Genomic DNA, 15279 nt, shown 5'->3' with positions numbered 1-15279 from the left:
ATAAAATGTGCTGAACAGGGTTCATGTAAGTAAACACTTATTACCTGAACGATGACTTCACAAAATTATCATTTACACCAAAACAACATTATAAATAAAATAGCATGACATTTTATTAACAAATATTTAAGTAGTTGAAGAACTTATCAGTTCTTAATCTGTGTAAAAGCATAAATAATCAAAATATTCAGGCACAAAGGATTATGGGTATTCCTTACAACATGTACTGATAATTTTAAATTAATTTTACTGTCAAAATTTCAATGTTTTAGTTTCAATGGATAGTTCACCCAAAAATGAAAATTCTGTCATCATTTTCTGACACTCATGTTGTTACAAACCTGTATAAATGTCTTTATCCCGATGAACAGAAATGAAGATATTTTAAGGAATATTTGTAACCAAATCGATCATAAGCATCATTTACTTCCACAGTAGTAGGAAAAAAGAATACGATGGAAGTGAATGGGGCTCATGATTGATTTGGTTACAAACATTTCTCAGAATATCTAAATTTTGCATTGACTATCACTTTAATGAATTTTATACGCTTAAAAGTTTAGTGATGTTTACGTCATTATTTGAGTAAAGACAATATCTGGGTTAATAGCGTACATGCCTGGACACAGATTCTTCTACTGAGAGATAAATACAAACCATCAAAACAGTGAAAGCATCGAGCAATTTGGTTTAGTAAAAACACTTAAGTGGCAAAATTTTGTAAAGTTTGTTCCAAAAAAAGAGTTAATAAACTCAGCATCTTGAGTAGCACAAACACAACTGTAGGCCAGTAGTAGTGCCGATAGACTACATTAACATAATATGTGCATGATGTCATGTGATAACCACAGAATCGCTTAGTTCACACAGAGACAACTAGCGTCATTTACAAACACTATCACTATAAGTTTGGTTTTTCAGGACCCCGAAACGGCATTGTTGGTGTTAAAATTGTTGTCGGTTCTGGTTGAAATCACGGTCAGTTAGAGGTCTGTTTATTTATTAAGCAAATACGTTTATTCAAAGTGACTCACAGATGAGAAACATCACAAGAAATCTGTCATAAATCATTCAATTATATGCAATAATAACAGTGATATTTGGCAGGGATGTAAACATCATTACAAAAGTGCATTTCACTTCACAAATTATTCAAATCCAGATGATTTTATTTCATTACTTACTGCAGATGTTAAATGCAATTTGATGTGATCTTTGTAAGCTGAAAGTGATATTTGTGTTATTGCTTTCCCATGACAAATCGCTTTGCTGTTTTTCCTTTGAATAAAAGCATGTGCTAAATGCCTAAAAGGGGTCTTCAAACAAAGACATTGATTACTTAATACAAAACCCAGTTCTGAATCTTTGACTCATATTAGTGATGAAATGAGCAGAGTTATTATCACAGCTCTACATGGGTCGTATCAGTTATTTTATAGATTAAACTCTCGGTCTCTCTGTCTCTGGCGGCTGTGTATGACCGCGGACAGCGCGTCTACTGGAGTTCCAGGAAAATCTCAAACACAGCGGTTTTGGATGTTCACAGACATCAGGACTCTTGCGTTTGTAACGTTTGTGTGTCAACTGAACCACAGAGGGAATATACCTTATCCATCTGCACATGTGCAGAAACACGACAGGACAGACATCAGACCTGTTACATGGAGACACTGTCGAGTGCTGACACCACTGTGTGTGTGTGTGTGTGTGTGTGTGTGTGTGTGTGTGTGTGTGTGTGTGTGTGTGTGTTGAGACAGACATCCACACAGTCCAAAATTCCAGTAAGGTAAAGCGCCAGTGGGCTTGTGGGTAAGATCAATAGTGGAGAGAGAAAGCGCGCGCGAGAGAGAGAGAGAGACTGAATGAAGACTAAATAGACTCAGGATATGGTCAATATCACAGAGACTTCTGGTCTAGTCTAGTCTAGTCTGATCTGGTTTGGCCTATGTGGTCAAGAACAAGAATTACACAACCGAGATGCTAATGGTCTAATGAGATTCAATTAATTATGCGAAGCTATGCTAAAAGTGCTAGTAAATTATCTGGATTTGAAAGTGGAGTAATTATTTAAATTACAACCAAATTGGTTGGATGTGTCTCTTGTGTTTGTTTGTTTTTTTGGTGTAAATGACAACAGACCCTTATGCCTCGGTTGGGATCATTTAGAGTCCTTTGAAGCTGAATTGAAACTGTTGAGGTCCACTAAAGTCCACTACATAGAGAAAAATCCAGGAATGTTTTCCTCAAAAAAATTTATTTCTTCTCGACTGAACATAAAAAGACATAAACATCTTGGATGACATGGGGTGAGTAAATTATCAGGATTTTTTTATGAAAGTGGAGTAATCATTTAACCTATGCTGTGTTGTTTTAACCCATTGTATACCCAACGGCTGGATTTGTCCCTTTATGACACGATGCTGGGTTGAAAATAACCCAGCTTTTATTAAACCATCAACAGAAATGCACCATCATTTACTAAAATGTCTTGCTAACCTCTCAATCTTGGAGGAGAGTCTGTCCTTGGTCTTATGTGTGGATAAAACATCTGAAGCACTAGAAACAGACCTTCACCTCATAACACTCATCTGTAGTGTTAGTGTGTGTATGACAGATGTCAGTCTCACACATACACACACAAACACACAAACAGATTCCACTAAAACTCTAAACTAAGTGGTCGTTTACTGCAGTGAATCTCATCCAATTTAACATTAACAAAAACGGCAGACAGATTGAAAGGGAAACAGCCTTGAAGAGATGAGGATCGTTTCAACAGCTCTGATGGGAAGTTAAGGATGAAGTAATTTAAGACCGGTATTCTTCCGACTTTATATTCGTTCAAATCAGTTGAATTCAACCTTTAAAGAAACAGTTTACATCGAAAGGATAATTCTGTCTTTATTTACTGACTTTAATGTCATTCCAAACCAATATGAATTTTGTATGTGGAGAGATTTTTAAAATGATACTACTTGCTAATGCAAAATCTGATCAAATCTGCTTTTACACTTGTACAGGTTCCGAACAATAAAATAACAACGTTTTAAAAAGGTAAAAAAATGGAAACCATGATGAAGATAACCAAAAAACACAAAAAGCACTACTAAAAATACAGACACACACACGCATACACACAATCAATCAATTTGCAATCTAATTTTATTCTTTGCTCTTTTGCCTTTTTGGCTGCATTGAAGCAATTTAGTAAGAGAAAAAAATGAAAAGAGACGAAGAGTCGTTCTGTAATTCAATACAGAGTTAATCAATAAACAACCTGCTCCGACAACTCACTTCACTATCTGTTTACACACACAGACACACAAACAAAACCAGATTCATACCATCACACTGTCTCTAAAACATCTGCCTGTATATTATATATAACATCAAACAGATAAATCATTTGTTCTTATAAAGTTCATATAAATACATAAATAGTATAAGTAAACAAGTATGTGTGTGTGTGTGTGTGTGTGTGTCTCACGGGTATCCAAGAATCAAAACCAGTGCCCGTGTGTTAAAAAGTGATCTCACAAATATTTACGTAAACTAAACGTAAAATAAACTATATAATAAAATACATAGCAGACCATATGTATACAGTAGATATAGAATAGTCAAAAACGCACTTAAAGGGGTCATATGGCATTGCTAAAAATAACATTATTTTGTGTATTTGGAGTAATGCAATGCATTTACGCAGTTTAAGGTTCAAAAACAAATTTTTTCACATATTGTACATTATTGTTGCTCAAACTTTCTATAACGTGTCGATTTTTGCAAAACTCATCTTTTGAAAGGTGCAGTGTTCTCTGATTGGCCAGTTATCCGGTGCATTATGATTGGTCGAATACCTCAAGCGTGTGACGGAAATGTTACGTCCCTTACCATATTTAGAATATCAGCTCCCAAAGCACAGCGTCAACAATACTACAGCAAGAACAAACATTATGCATTTCTTCTTTGCGTGTACATTTGGGCAGTGTAATGCAAATCTTCCCACACAATGACGTAGATATGCTGGGGCGTGTTTGAACAGGCCATGCATGGACAATTTCTTTGGGTTTTAGACTTTAATCTTTGCTTCTTTACAGATCTGCTATATGCAGAAGCCTTTGACACTCCAAACACAAAAGAAAACTGAAATTGCATCATATGACCCTCTCATATATTTTGGCAAATTTGATTTAGAGATATAGGATTAAAGTATTATTAGCCTGATATGACAACAATAGACGTCTATGAGATGTTCTGATTAAAACAAGAAACAAATCTGTGTGTGTGTTGTACCCAAGCAACACCATCTGTCACCCCCACCCCCTTCCTGTTTTACCCCCTTACCCCTCTGTTACCCCCTGATGTGAGCAGGGATGCTGGTGTATGGGCTGAATCAGGAGGGTTTGACCCCACACTGTCCTGTCAGCTGAGAAACTACTGTCAGATCAGATGCCAAACACATTAGATTCACTCATTAGTGCTGTTTTGAATTTTACTGTTATCATTGCTCATATGGATGAATGATTTTAACACTTGTAACACTTAAATACAAAATATACATTTTTGGCTGATAAGGTGAAATAATAATATGCAGAAACCGTTTTACATGTCCATTTACAACCCTAGGATTTGCCTTTATATTGAAATGGTCTATTATTACCTTATTTAAAAGGGTCATGAATAATAATGTTGAGCTCTGCTCTGATTGGCTGTTTCTCAGAGCAGCTCCTTCAGTAGCTCTGTGTGTGTGTAAACAGATCTCATGGTTGAGTCTGTATCAGATTTTGAGGAATAATCAATTGTTTAGAGATTGTTAATGGACATTTCTGAGTTTGTGTTTTTTTCAGTATGGACCTGCATAACGTAACTGTATCGTCAATAGTAGAACTTCAGCCTAAACGCTAGCATATAGCAGTGGTTCCCAAACTTTTTCAGCGTGCGGCCCCCCTTGTGTACAGTGCATTCCTTTGCGGCCCCCCAAAGAAAATTTGTGACAAAAAACTTGTCTAAAGCTCAACATTTTAATAAAAAAAAACATTAAATTATACAAAAAAGTAGTGCTTTTGGTTAGTAGCCTTATTTTTTTAGGTTTAATTACACAGAATTCATGATAAATTAATGTATTTCATAAAATGTCATAAAACTGGGGCCCCCTGGCACCATCTTGCGGCCCCCCTGGGGGCCCCGGCCCCCAGTTTGAAAACCACTGCCATATAGCATTAACTAACATACAATATTTTTCGGACTACAAGCCACGCTTTTTTTTCATAACTTGGCTGATGCTGCATCTTATAGTCAGGTGCGTCTTGTAAGTCAGTATGAATTAATTTTGACATTTATGAGGCAAGAGACAACATTACCGTCTAGAGCCGCGAGAGTCCGCTATATGTTGCTCCTGTATTTATGTAATTCAATGGAGTCTGCGAACTTCACGCTAGTTGGCCTGTTCGGTTAATTTAGACTATTCAACCTTCCAGGTAAGTTGTGACGGAAATAAATGCGACGTATAGTCCACTGTGACTTATATATGTTATTACGTCTTAATGACGCATTTTTGAATGATGCGGCTTATACTCCGATGCGGCTAATAGTCCGGAAAATATGGTATAGCATTAACTAGCATATAGCATATAACTCAGCAGTCACAATTTTGTTTTTATCATTGTAACAACATTGTACTTAATTTAATGTTGGGGGTGTTCATCTGGACTGTAACGTCACAGTTGGTGTTATGTTGAGATTAGTCTGTTTTCCAGCGGTGTTTTCATGCATAAGGTTTACATAAGAAAGAGGAAACAATCGTTTTTGAGGCTCGTGATATGTCATTACCATCTACACAACTCTTATTCATCTATGCCTACACATAAATAAAGTTTTACAGCACTTTTAAACCCAGCAACATCCTATCAATATACCAGCATCCACACAGCAACGTGTTACCAACCCACAAAATATCTTAAAATTAAAAAGCAACAGACCCTTCAGAAAATGCTGTCAAGTTTTCTCATTCTCTTCTCACTGTGTTCAGACTGCAGATTTTACTCTTGATATCAAAGCAGAATTTTTAAAATCTTTCCGTCTCCGGTTGAATTTTCCCAGCGTGGCTCCATTGTGCTGAATTATTAATTTTCATGTGTTTTATGATCTCAGAGGTTGTTCTCTGCATTATGAACAATACAGTCAAGCCACTGCAGCATTACGACATCACATTCACTCTGATTTCAACCCAGATCAGCATGTAAACGATGTGTGAACGCTACAGTATATACAGAGATTATCAGAGAGAAGAGAAAAGAAGAGGATAAGACAAGGGGAGGAGAGGAGAAGAGGAGAAGTGGATGAGATGAGAAGAGAAAAAAAGAGGATGAGGGGAGGAGAGAAGAAGTGGAGAGAAGAGAAAGGGAGGGGGAGAGGAGAGAAGGGGAGAGGAGGAGAGAAGAGAAAAGAAAAGAAGAGGAAAAGACAAGAGAAGGGGAGATGAGGAGAGAAGAAAACATTATAAAAATAAAAGAAGAGGATAAGAGAAAAGAAAAGGAGAAGAGGAGAGAAGAGAAAATAAGAGAAGAGCAGAAAAGAAAGGAGGGGAGGAGAAAAGTAAAATAGAAGAAAGTAGAAGATATGAGACAAAGAAGAGAAGAGACAAAAGAATGAGAAATGTGACAGGTGTCAGAACCTTTGACCTCTGACCTCACTGTCCTCTTGCAGTAGACGCAGGTTTTCTGCATTTGGTTCTGCAATTTTAGAAATAAAGATGCTTCATGATGCGACAGAAGAACCATTTTTAGCTCAATGGTTCCATAAAGAACAAAATAATATTTCTGTTTTACTGTAATGAAGAAAGGTTCTTTAAAGAACCTTTGACTGAATGGTTCTTTGAGGAATCAATAATGGTTCTTCTATGACATCGCTGTGAAGAACCTTTTAAGAACCTTTATTTTTAAGTGTCTTGTAAACTCTGCACTTCTTCATTTCATCGTTCTCTCTCTCTCTCTCTCTCTCTCTCTCTCTGCAGTCACTACAGGATGAATCTGTCCAGCCGATTTCGGACAAAGACTAACCGCTCTCCATCTGCGCTGTCACGTTTGTAAAATGATTATGTATTTGTAAAAAGGTTATGCATGGCTAAAGTGATTTTGTGTTTGCAGACTGATGATGCATTTGTGAGCTGAACTGCGGCTTCTCTCTGAGGAGTTTTCCATCTCTGTCACGATTCGCTCGAGCACTCATCCGTCCTGAGAAATATTAGACACAAACCCACACACGCACGCACAACAGCGTGTTTTCGAAGAAAAAATAACCTTTGACTACACGATTGACATCAAAGGTGCATGTACACACTCGCCTCACTTGTGTTTGATCAGAAAAATACCCACACATTTAACTGTAAGTGTAGCCTACCATCAGGATTTCTGAGGTCAAACAGATTCACTCTGACCTCTGACCTCTTCAGCTTCTAATGTGAATATGAACTAATACACACATCACAGAAGACATTTAACATCACATTCATTATACTATAATCTCACTTTGTTTTCTTTATTTTTATGTGACCCTGCCTGTGAAAACTCAGCTAAATCAATTTTTGTGATCTGTTTACTACATATTGGGCCCAATCATACACCTGGCGCAATGTAGCACAAAGCGCGACGCAAGTGTTTTTTGCTAGCTTTAGCCCGACGCAGTTATAATTTTCATGTGCAGCGCAACATTATTTAAATAGCAAATGCATTTGCATCCATTTCTGTGTCCACAGGCGTGCTGGTTTGAAAATGAGGTGTGTTTAGGCGCGTTGCTATTTTGAAGCAACTAAAATAGACCAACTAAAACCTGGTCTAAAGTCAATGGCGCAATATTTTTTGCTCCGTAAAGAGCGTTAGTAAAATGCACCTATAAACGGGGTAAGAACGCGTGTTTATCAAAAAAGCCAGAGACTCTCATCGGTTTTTTGCATGTTACCCCCAAAACACACCCATTACTCATTACGAGAATAGGAACATCCCTTTTAGACTGTGTGCCAGGCGCATAGATCATTTTTCCTATCGTTAAACTAGCAAAAGTGGATTCGGACTTAAGTGCATTGCATCGTGAGCTTTAGACCATGCGCTTGGACCGTTAAAATATATAATAATGTAAAGAACATTCTGTGAAAATGATCTTTAATGTTTACGAAATATGATCATGTCAAATATTGAAATCAAACTTTGATGCTGCAAATCTCGTCAAAAGTGCTTTTGCTAGCTTTAGCCCAACGCAGTTATAATTTTCATGTCCAACACAAAATGTTCAAATAGCAAATGCATTTGCACCCATTTCTGTGTCCAGGTGTGCTGATCTGAAAACGAAGTGTGTTCAGACGTGTTGCTATTTTGAAGCAACTAAACCTGGTCTAAAGTCTAAAATCAATGGCGCAGTATTTTATGCTATTTAAAGTGCGCGTTAGTTAAATGCGCCTATAAATGGGATGACAACGTGTGTACACATGTGATTTATCAAAAAAAGCCAGAGACTGTTATTGGTTTATTGCATGTTACACCCAAAACACACCCATTACTCATTATAAAAATAATAACAACAACCCTTTTAGACTGTGTGCCAGGCGCACAGACCATTTTTCCTATCGTTAAACTAGCAAAAGTGCATTCAGAACTAAGTGCAGTTGAACCATGAGCTTTACACCATGCGTTTAAATAGGGTCCAAAGTCATCATACATAATGTAAAGAACATTCTGTGAAAATAATCTTAATATTTACTAAATATGATCATGTCAAATATTGAAATCAAACTTTGATGCTGATAATCTCATCAAAAGATTATGAAACTTTACAGTGGATTTCACAGACAGCGAAACTATAAATTGTATTTTATATTATGGAATAATTATTTGAATAAATTTCAATTGAGAGAGAGAGCAAGAGAGAAAGAAGAGGGGTGGCACCATGACTGTGGGAATGAACAGCTAGTGAGAAAAGGAGACATTTTATAGATTAGAAGATGAAAGTAAAGGACACGAGAGAGAAATAGAAAGAGAGGGGAGTGAGAAAGGGAGGACATGAGAAGAAAAGACAGTGTGTTTTTGTGTGTGTGTGTGTGTGTGTGTGTGTGTGTGTGTGTGTGTGTGTGTGTGTGTGTGTGTGCGCACGTGCGTGCGAGTGTGCGTGTGTGTGTATGTATGGTGGTCCATGAGTCCACAAAGAGAAACAGTAACCTCAGTATGAAATGTAAAAACAGAAGCTCAAGCCCTCCATCTCTCATGCTTTATTTACAGTGTTTTGTAATTCTGTCTCATGTCTCTCTCTCCACACCAAACACCTGCATCTCTCTGGCTCTCCTCCAAAACACACTGAGCTCCCTACATAGGGTGAATCTTAAGGATGCAAGTGATGTTTGTTTAGACAGTTTGAAACTTTATCTGCATAGGCAGCTCAAAGACTTCATAAACTAGAATGCTGCTAATTCTCAAAACAGAACCTCTTCACTTTTATTTGAATCTCTACATGTAGGAGTGAGCGGGGCACAAACTAATGCAGGGTTAATTGTAACGCAGCTCCTTTACATATTTTTACAAGGCAGAGCAAACTGTGCTTTTGTTTTTTTTTCTCATACTGTCAGAAGATCTTCTGTGAATTTGTAAAAGGTTTTGATGTGTTTTGGGTAAGATATTGAACAAAGAGTGCTTTGAAGGCATTAAAGTAAATTTCTTCATCATGTTTTTTTTTGTTGAGTAGTGCGTGAAAGTCATCAAATCCAACCTTATATTATTTTAATCTCAGTCTTGTTACCTACAGGGTTCCCACACCTTCTCAAATTCAATGATCTTTCAAGGACTTTCCAGGTCCAATACACTCAAATTCAAGAACTAAATGTGGGGACACATTTCAAGTGAGAGCAAGGTTACATCTTGTTACATTTTAAGATACATTGTTACAGTTCCCTTTCGAGGGAACTCGCGCTGCGTCACTGTGGTGACACCTTGGGGTCAAATTCAACCAATGGTGAGGCTTAACGACAACGACAGGGTGACGGGGAGCCAGGAAGTATATCGCTATCTGAAATATTGCCAAAGACGACGTTACAGGGACACAGGAAGTATGGCAAGTGAGACGCAGTGTCTCGTTCCCTTCTCAGGGAACAACAGTTACATACGTAACCCGAGACGTTTTCATGTGTCAAACACAACTATGCAAAAAAGCATTTTGGTATGAATCATGTAAACATTTGCATACAGAAGATATAAGCATTTAAAGTGAACAGTTTAGGACGTGTGCTTAAAAGTAGAGATGTTCCGATACAATTTTTCTCTTCCTGATACCGATTCCGATACCTGGGCTCAGGGTATCGGCCGATACCGAGTACCGATCCGATACCTGGGTGTGTATCTGTAAAATATACAGCTATACATACTACTAGTCCTGTATGAATGCATATAACTGTTTTATGGTGTGCTTCAGACTTATTCCTGTATAAAACATGAACAAATACATACAGTGAACTAGGGTATTTTTATTATTTGAAAGACATTTGACGGTAATATTTATTTTTCCTTAGAGAAAACGAGCCACAAATCTAACACTGTACACTGAAAGGGTATTTTAGTTTTAGAATAATTTGAAAAATCTGCGTTATTCTGTGGGATGATTTTAAATGTCTTTAGAAAAAAATAGACAATTTAAGCTATTAAATATTACAAAACTGCATCTAAAATAATTACTTTTTAAAGGCTTACAATTAAAATGAATACACCAAACCAATGAGTCCTCTGAATTAAACTGGACCAACATGAACCAGATAATGTGCATGTCAAGATAGAATTATAGTTTGTAGCCTATATAAAATGACATATATTATTGTTTATATATATTATAGCAGAATAAAAAAGCTTGTGTAAATGTTCTCATTATGAATTTTATGAATTATAGGCAGATATAAACAATATTCATCTTTAGTATAGACAGAATTTGATTGAATTATTTGTGTTTAAACTAAAGCAGGTATTACAAACCCCTTGTGTGTTACAAGGAACCCCACCTATGGGGTAACTTTTGCACTCCTGTCACTTTCGGTGTAATTGTACGATAACGGTAGATCACACAAACAAACTTTAAGTGTTCATTTGTAGCAGAGATGTGTGTGGTGATTGTGTAAAATTTTTTTAGCCTAACTTAAATATTTTTTTGAATATGGCCTCTACATGTTGTATGTTACCTACATGTTTATTTTGATCCACTTTTATAAATCAACCATATGCATGACAACATAAAATCTCACACACATACACACACACACGCGCACACACAAACACACACAGGTGTTTACCGCATCAGTACTCAGTCCAGAAAGCAATCACAGGTTCTAGATGTACTGTAAAGCAGAATACAATGCATCTCTCTCTCGCTCTCTCTCTCTCTCTCTCTCTGTCCAGTTGACTCACTCCATCCAGTCAATACCCAGACATGCTTGATGATTTATCATTTTCTGCTCTCATTTTTCACTTATTGACATTGTTTTTCCATTTATTCCCCAGAATTAAATCAGTAAGACCATGCGAACCAACGGAGACGAGTACACACACAATACACAGGTGTACATTTAAGAGAATCCAGAACATATGTAAAGGGATATCAGCGTGACAAACAGAAGTGTTGCTGAAACGAAAGACAAACAGACAGATCTGATGAATCTGCCCGTCCATCCGTGTGTGGTTCTGTGTTTCAGTAATGGTGTTTGCTGGGTGTCATGGGAGATTATTAGGGCTCCGAAAACCTGTGTGTCTATGTGTGATGCGTTTCCTATCTCCAGGCTACAGATAAACTGTACGTCTGGATAACAGCGCTACAGGAACTAAATGATGAAAAACTGACACTGACATGAAGCGAACATTGATCACATGACACACAAAGACACAGAGAGAGACAGGAGATCGAGAATGAAGACAGAGAGAGAGAAAGATAGACAAAGAGAGAGAGAGAGAGAGAGAGAGAGAGAGAGAGAGAGAGACATCAGTATTGGCTCTTGTGTCTCACAGGACGCTTGATGCTTTTCTTTAAAGTGGGTTGAGATGCGGTGCAAAATCTGACCCCTCCATTTACAAACATCATGAGTGAATTGATATCTAGGAATATAATTTCTTCTGTGTTTAAATCAGGGTTCCCACACCTAAGTTAAAACTTCAAATTCAAGAACCTTTCAAGGACTTTCCAGGTCCAATACCCTCAAATTCAAGGACTAAATGTGGGGACACATTTCAAGTGAGAGCAAGGTTACATCGTGTTACCTTTAAAGATACATTGTTACAGTTCCCTTTCGAGGGAACTTGCGCTGCGTCACTGCAGTGACATTTTGGGGACGCCTCCAGGGGTAAGTGCATCTGAATGTGTATATCAAATTTAAACAATGGTGAGGCTTAACGACAAAGACAGGGTGACGCGGGAGCCAGGAAGTATTTCGCTATCTGAAATATTGCCAAAGACGGCGTTACAGGGACGCAGGAAGTATAGCAAGAGAGACGCAGCGTCTCGTTCCCTTCTCAGGGAACAACAGTTACATACATAACCTGAGACGTTTTCATGTGTCAAACACAACTATGCAAAAAAGCATTTTGGTATGAATCAACATTCGCATACAGAAGATATAAGCACTTAAAGTGAACAGTTTAGCACGTGTGCTTAAAAAGTCAAAACATTTTATGATATTATCCTACACTACACAGGGAATAATATGGATTTTTTTACAGAAAACTTCTCCCATAAAATAGTTTCAAGCACTTTCAATGACCTGTATCTATGTATGTAAATTTTCAAAAACTTCCCAGGGCCTTGAATTTTTCCCCCATATTCACAAACTTTCAAGGATTTCAAGGACCCGTGAGAACCCTGTTAAATAACCTTACATCATGACATAAAAACTAAGAATTAAACTTCTCTGGGTGTAACAGATTAAAACTGATGAATGATGGGATACCAAGATTTCCATAGTAACGCCACTCAATTACAGGTGTGTCCTTACCTGCTGTGATGTCATCGTCGGTCACATCCATCTCTTCCTCTTGAACTTTGGGTTCAGTGGGCAGAGCTTCAGGAGGGGGCGGAGCCGTCTGGGCTGTTTCTGGGGCGCTTCCAGCTGCACACAAACAAGTATGGGTTAACATGTGAAAGTTCAGTTGTGGCAACCAAATAACACAAAACCTAGATTTTTCCCCTCGTCCCAAAATGTCACTATTTTTCCTCGTTTTCTGGCAACCTCGTTAAAAAGCTCATCATGGTTTATTGGTGCTTTGCATTATCGAGGCTTTATTAAGCTTAAGCGCCTGATTACAACCATTTTTATTTAGCGTCTCCATTCGGTGCTTATCCTGGAATTACCAATTAAAAAAAGCTTTTCATTAAAGAGCCCGGAGATGAATCAATGCTGCTTAAAGGTGAGAATGAGCTAATCTAGACGCGCTGGTAATTAATGAGACCCCAAGACCCCCGTCTGCCCTCAGCGGATACACGAGAGCGTTTGGTCTTTAAGCTCTGTCAGACCGATCAACCTGTGATTGACAGAAGAGACTGAAAAACAACAATGAAAAGAAAAACCAAACGTTCACAGGAGAAACAAACTCATCCTGGGTCATCTATTGGGTCACGTGACATGAAGCAAAGCTGTGTGATTTTAAATATATAGGATAAATTTATGCATTATAGGATTTATTTCTAGTGCTGCATAACGATTAATCGCGACTAATTGTTTGCATAACAAAAGTTATTGTTTACCAAATTTGTGTGTGTACTGTATAAATGAAGAGCTCTTTTCCAAAACGCGATAAACGCCATTTTTAAAAAAAATGAGTTTGTCATGTCATTTGGCTGTGTACTGAACCTATTCACTGCTCCATGAATGTTTTATGTCAAATTATTACATTTCCTTGTTAAAATGTAGGTACAAGATGCCGTTCTTTTCCAAAACGCGATAAGCGCAGAGCCTATTTTTAGCCTAAACGCGATTTATCCTCTCGACCAATCAGAACTCGATGAGCGTTCGACGCAATCCAATGGCGGCGCTCTGAACAGATGTTTGTTTATGTTCATTCATTACTCAAAATGAGGATTAATGTCATGTTAATACATCACCCGGAGAAGGTACCCGTTTGCAAGGCGATCTTCATCAAAGTGTTTGGTATGTACAACTTTCGTTTCAGAACTGGCTCGTTTAATACCGTTTTGTACGTTCGCGATAAAGTTTTTTTCCTGTGAAGAAGCCTGCTAACACAACATGAAAAGTACTGAATAGCTCGATAGCCTGCTGATAGACAGACTTGCGTTTGATACATTGACCAATGTCGTGCAAAAGTACAAAATGTGGGTAGTGAACAATGCAGGGACATCTGTAAAGTTGTGCTTTTTGGATTGGACATTATGAGCGTGTTGTTACATGGTATGTCATTGAGAGCAGATCAATGGGAGCTCGCTGTGTGTAGACGAGAGAGAGAGAGAGCAGGAGAGAGAGAGAGAGAGAGAGAGAGAGAAAGAGAGAGAGAGAGAGAGAGGTGAAATATTAAGCAAAAGGGGTTCCTAATGCCCTGCTAAGGAGAAAACTGAAATGGTGGAGGAAGTAATAGCAAGTTAGTTATGTGTAATTCTGTTTATTTCAAACTGGCTCCAATGTATATCACAATATGAATAATTTACTTATTCATTTATAGTATGAAGAGTCCCTGAGTATATGTTGCATATTCTCTTATTTGTTTTTTTTTTTGTTTTTTAAAGAAAAAACATACATTTATGGAAAAAATATATGGATTTATAGCGTTTTGAAAAAAATTAAATTAACTTTGAATTTATAATCAACAATATTGTTGTTTGATTTAATAATCATTATTCAACATGTTCAGATTGAGCAAAAAAACCATTTTAACAGTATAAATTGAATATTCACAAAATGTGTAGGTCTAGGTAAAACATGTACTTTTTCTGAAAACTATTGAAATGGATTTATAGCGTTTTGGAAAAGAGCTCTTCAAATACACACATGCATGTATATATTCAAGAAATATTTACATGTGTATATTTATTGTATAATTTGTATTATATATATAAGCAGTGTTGGGGAAAGTTACTTTTAAAAGTAATGCATTACAATACTAAGTTACTCCCCAATAAAGTAGCTAAATGCTTAATATATACATATATGTTTTCTGAAAATTATACATGCATGTGTGTGCATTTATATATACATAATTATTATACACAGTACACACACATAAATGATGTAAACAAAAACTTTTTTCTGCAAACTATTAG

At 37.2% G+C, this 15279-nt stretch overlaps 1 protein-coding gene across 2 annotated transcripts in view; it reads right to left on the bottom strand.

The window, feature by feature from the left end:
* The window catches only part of wdr7 (WD repeat domain 7), a 109010-nt gene that overhangs the window by 34840 nt on the left and 58891 nt on the right, over positions 1-15279 (bottom strand). For both annotated transcript variants that reach the window (XM_065243646.1, XM_073812524.1), the window contains one exon: positions 13004-13117. In XM_065243646.1, the coding sequence (XP_065099718.1) occupies positions 13004-13117 (114 nt within the window). The remainder of the gene's footprint in view (positions 1-13003; positions 13118-15279) is intronic.

Source organism: Paramisgurnus dabryanus, chromosome 18, assembly GCF_030506205.2.
Source record: "Paramisgurnus dabryanus chromosome 18, PD_genome_1.1, whole genome shotgun sequence".
Lineage (NCBI taxonomy): Eukaryota > Metazoa > Chordata > Actinopteri > Cypriniformes > Cobitidae > Paramisgurnus > Paramisgurnus dabryanus.
The sequence above is the reverse complement of the archived record's forward strand: the minus strand, read 5'-3'. Positions and strand labels throughout refer to the sequence as shown.